This window comes from Morus notabilis, unplaced genomic scaffold (genome assembly GCF_000414095.1).
Source record: "Morus notabilis unplaced genomic scaffold, ASM41409v2 Scaffold337, whole genome shotgun sequence".
Taxonomy (NCBI): Eukaryota; Viridiplantae; Streptophyta; class Magnoliopsida; order Rosales; family Moraceae; genus Morus; species Morus notabilis.
The window spans coordinates 292,593-297,965 of NW_010359286.1; the positions used below are offsets into that span (position 1 = coordinate 292,593).

Consider the following 5,373-nt stretch of genomic DNA (forward strand, 5'->3'; position numbering starts at 1 on the left):
TTAAATAAAAATGTTCAAACTTTGGACTTCTCAGGAGTGCAATATTACCATTCTGTAATTAGTACACATATCTACTGCTTTCAAAAAAAAAAAAAAAAACAAAAAAAAAAAATTGTAGTAGTGGCGCGTGCAAACTTTAATTAAGAAATTTCAAATAAATATGAGAAAGATACATAAATACCACTATATCTTTATGCCACTCATTTCATAAAAAAAATTCATGCATGATAAAAGATTTTTAATATCCTATTAGATTACTTTTTCTTACCAAAAAATTAAATCAGACAACTTAATTTGCTCTGGTCTTTGATTATTGAAATATGTACTATATATATATATATAATCAATGAAGATAGCAAGAAACTAAATAATATAAATATGAATCTATTGAATTTTTGTAATATGCTACCCAATTTTCTTTTTTTGGGCAACTACCTCACCAAATGAATTGCCTGCATTCTTTTCACAAAATAGTGAAACTTATGACTTCAATCCAATGAAAGGATTTGTGGTCCACTCTATTATTGTTTGTGATATTTAATGTCTTTGTTCGTGTTATTTAGTAAAAGAGTTCTTCTGTATATGATGTGGTCCCCTCCATTATTGCTGTACGCTTATATGATAGAAACGGTTCCCATCATATTCAGTGCTATATTCTACGCATTTTTTGATCCCCACGAGTTTTGTTCAATTAATATATACGATCTATTACGTAAAACATTCGAGACAAAACTCCATTGACAATCAGAATGTCATATAATTGTATATTAACCACACTCCTAATCACTTATATATACATGTCCTAACCACTAGTCATTTTGTCGCATAATCACGAGGGGAGAGAGAGAGAGAGAGAGAGAGAGAGAGAGAGAGAGAGAGAGAGAGAGAGAGAGAGAGAGAGAGAGAGAGAGAGAGAGAGAGAGAGGGGAGGGAAAGCAGGAGCAGAATAATGGTGAGGCCGTAAGATTGTTTGAGACGAGAGAAGCGAGGTTCAGAGGCATTTATAGGGTGTTTGCGAGCACAATAATGGTGGGGATATGTTTGATATGGTTTTACAGATTGAAGAACATTATTCCAAGAACTACTGGATATCATGATGATCATGATCATGATGATCATCAGCCTGCAGAAGGGAGAAGATGGGCTTGGATTGGAATGTTCATGGCAGAAGTAGGGTTCGGATTGTACTGGGTCATTACTCAATCTGTTCGATGGAGTTTCATTCGTTTTTATCCTTTGAAAGACGGGCTTTCTAACAGGTAAAAAAAACTTAATTATGATTCTCTCTCACGTCGGCCATTCACACACCTATATATTGTAAGGATTCGGATCGTTAGAAATTATATTTATGAAATTAAGAATAGTGTGTGGACGGGTTTTTAATGATTACATATTTATTGATAGTTATTATATTTTATATATTTAAAAAAACAAAAAAGGAAAAAAAAAGACAAATTATGTATTAAAAACAAAAGGATAAAGGAGCTAGAGTGTGAACAAGGAACTTTTTTTTTTGATAGACGTATTTAAGATATTTATTAATTTTAAATTGTGTTTAATTTTTTATCTTCTTCGTTTTTTATTTTTTATTTTTTTATTTTGAAGTGATGCACTTAATTGCTCAACACAAATTGATAGCTTTAACACGTATTTTCTTTTGAGAAATGACTATGGTCGGTTGTTTTCGTTAACTACTAATTCATCCCAAATGTTTAAGCTATTTGCCGGAATCTAATATAGTTGATGATATTTGCTTTAACTAACTACTTATGTCTTTTTAGATTTTCTGATGTTGTTTGGCTTGACTCTAGCTTTAGATTTATCAGATTAATAAATCAAGCCATTTTCCCTTAAAAAAGGATATCTTTGTTCGTGGGCCCACAATATCTATGCATGTATTAAAATATCTTTATAAAAGCTATTTATGGCTGTTAATGTTCAAGTGGACAGAAATTGATCAGTTCTATATAAAAATTTATAAGGTCTTCTATATGAAATTTCACATTACTCTTCTTTAAGTCAATTCAGTAAAATAACACAAAGAAGAGAGGGAGATAAGAGAAAAGAATGAGAAATGAAGAACGGTTTGTTTTATATTTAGGTTTGGGGTAATTTAGGTACTTTAATTTTGAAACAATTACTTTTACGAAGGAAAAAGAATTAAACAAATATGACCTATTAAGGCTCCTTATAAATGGCCCTTTTCTAATTGAGTTTCAGAATGAGCTAACAGCAATATTGAGCTCCGAGGAGCTCATCACATAAACGACAGGAAACACATATAAGGCGTGTTAATTAGATTGTATATCACTTTTCAATTATAGTCATTCATCTATTATATATTTTCATGCAAAAAAGAATACAATGATCTAATTTTCTATAAAAGTGGCATGTTTAACGGTGTTTCTCTATAACTCACCCCATCCTTGTTTTATTGGAGTCCTCAGTTCATATTTCGTAGAGCCTAAAAAATTCAATGCTATAAACATTATTTGTAATTTTTAATGATTAGAAAAGGCATTTATTTAAGTATACATCTTTTTAGGATATTTCTATAGTACTGTATTAGTGTTATATATTTTTAATCGTTAGATTTCATTATAACTATATCGATCAAACCGTATCAGTTATCAAAAAGTTGGTACTCCCTTTTCTTTTACGCAAATATTAAAAAGAATCCCAAATCTTTTTGTTTTGTTTTGTTTTATTTTTATATTCTTGTTCGTTTGCTTTTGTTTTTTGTTTTTGTTTTTTTGTTTTTGATATGAAAGTTAAAAGAAATTGTTCATATGCACGACCTAAGGTCATAGATGTTGTATCATATTTCAATGTTTTCATTGCATGGAAACAGATATGAGAACATGTTACCGGGTATGGACATATTTGTTTGCACCGCGGACCCGATAATGGAGCCGCCAACATTGGTGATCAACACAGTTTTATCAGCAATGTCCTACAATTATCCACCTGAAAAGTTGAGTGTTTATGTATCTGATGATGGTGGTTCTGAATTCACTTTCTACGCTCTTTTAGAGGCTTCTCTTTTCTCTAAGCACTGGATACCTTTTTGCAAAAGGTTTAATATTGAACCAAGAGCACCAGAGGCCTACTTTTCCCAACATTATTCTTCAGTCCAAGATAACAAATTTGCTCAGGAATGGTTGGCTTTCAAGGTAAGAAATTATATGTAGGAATTTTGGTTGCATGCATGTATCATGTCCATTTTAGTTTTTAGCCAAGGTTTGTGTTCTCTGGAGACCTCTGCATGAGGTGGAGTGTTTCATGTGCTCAATTTCAAAGATGCTGCAAAAATTGGACCCACACTTGTATCATTATTATTTTTTGACTCCTGCATATCTATCATATTATAGAACGCGTTTGGAATTCGTTCCAAAATAATTTTATTTTTTGTATGAAAATGAAAATGAAAACGTTTTCAATCTCATAAAGAAATCATTTTTAAAAATACGTTTGGTAGTTTTATCAAGAGATTATTTTCAGTGTAAAAAAACCTATTAATGTCTCTCTCTTTCTCTGCTCGAGAGAGGAAAAAACGAAAACAAAAAATGAAAAATGACTAAATGTTATTTTTCATTTTTCTCTCATTTTACACTAAATCAAAAATTTGTTTTCATTTATGTTTTTTTTTCTTTATTGTGCCAAACGCCGTTTTGAAGACGTTTTCATTTTTTTTCTTGAAAAACGTAAAAAATAAAAATGGGATCAATTCGAAACGCAACCATAATTTATCAAGTTTTCATTTTGTTTTTTAATCACAAAGCTGAAAATCTTGGCACAGCCCGAACTCTTTGTGCTCAATAGGCAGCCCGAACCCGACCTCTTGGGCTTGATCAGGGTCGGCTCAAATAAATTTGAGGCGTTTAGACAAAAATTAGACAAAAATTTTAAAAGGGGCCTTTCTATATTAAAGAGAGAAAAATTAAACCAATTAAAAGGGGCCTCTTTATATTAAAAACCAATAAACCCATTTTAAATTTATTTTTCATATTTTAAGATGCAATTAAATCTTTATATCAAGCTTATCTAATAAAATATTTTTCAACAAAATTTATCCAACAAAATAGCTATTGTGAATCTCAAACCATAATGATCAATAAATTGTTAAGAAAAAAGTTTGAAAGAAAAATATCAACTTACAAAGCTCTTGAAATTAAGTTGATGACTGTGTAGGAAAATTAATAAAGTCAGAAACAAGACTCAATAGAGATTAGAGATTTCCCCCACCCCCAATTTTTCCCTCTTTTTCTTTTTGTTTTCCGACGTTTTTGTAATATGTAAATTAGATAAATGTAACATCTAAAAAAAAAGATAAACATAATAATAAATAAGTAAATGCATATAGCCATTTTGTTTTGGTAGAAAAATAAAAAGAGCGATGTATGCAGTATTCTATACAGAGCAATCGGCTTATATGTGTGTGTGTGTGTGTGTGTGTCTATATATATATATATATTTGAGGTCTAAAAAACTAAAAATGTTGGTAGTGTTTGAAATAAATGAAAATTTTGTCTATTGATATTCTCATATTTCAAGGAGAAAGTTATCTTCAAAATATTGATTTACTCTTTTTTGTTTCTTTTAGTTTATTGCAAAATGGTCATCATAAATAGATATAATTAATTAGGACTCTTACTTATATGGGTGCCTTAATTATATGGGGGCCTTTGACAATTGCTTAATTGGCTTAATGGAAGAGCTGGCTTTGAGCACGATTTAACTTGACAGCTCTATTTTTTTAATTTAATTTTTTTGAGATAAAACAATTAATATGTAATATGTAATATATTGCTTTATGCTTAAGCTGGAAAATAGTGGCATATATCCTTCATAACAATGGAATATTTTCGTGTGTTCTACAAAGAAATTGTATGAAGATATGAAAAACCGGATCGAGACAGTTATTAAACTCGGAAAAGTTCCTCAAGAAACAAGGAAGCGGCACAAAGGATTCTCAGAATGGAACCTCAACATTAAAAAGAATGATCATCAGTCAATTGTGCAGGTAATAATATCCTATAGGAGTACTGTTTTCACAATGTTTTCCCTCTCTTTTTTACTACTTTCCATGTTAGATTGTTTTGATACATTGTTATTAGTGTTATTGTTATTACTATTACTATTAGTTTATTGATTTATTAATTTATTTTTATAGATTTTAATTGATGGAAGGGACACAACTGCTGTGGACAATGAAGGAAGTCGCTTGCCAACGTTGGTGTACATGGCACGGGAGAAAAGACCAAATTGGCCTCACAACTTCAAAGCTGGAGCCATTAATGCACTTGTACTTACTTACCTATAAAATGACTCAATTTTAGCATAAGAAAAATGCTTTCAGATATATATATATAT

The 5,373-nt window shown here is 30.4% G+C and overlaps 1 protein-coding gene across 1 annotated transcript in view; it reads left to right on the forward strand.

The window, feature by feature from the left end:
• The first annotated feature begins 813 nt into the window (after positions 1–813).
• LOC21406480 (cellulose synthase-like protein E1) overlaps positions 814–5,373 on the forward strand; it is a 16,588-nt gene continuing 12,028 nt past the window's right edge. Inside the window, exons 1-4 of the mRNA XM_024162990.1 lie at positions 814–1,259; positions 2,852–3,173; positions 4,883–5,023; positions 5,174–5,305. Of these exons, the coding sequence (XP_024018758.1) occupies positions 1,027–1,259; positions 2,852–3,173; positions 4,883–5,023; positions 5,174–5,305 (828 nt within the window). The 5' untranslated portion in view covers positions 814–1,026. The remainder of the gene's footprint in view (positions 1,260–2,851; positions 3,174–4,882; positions 5,024–5,173; positions 5,306–5,373) is intronic.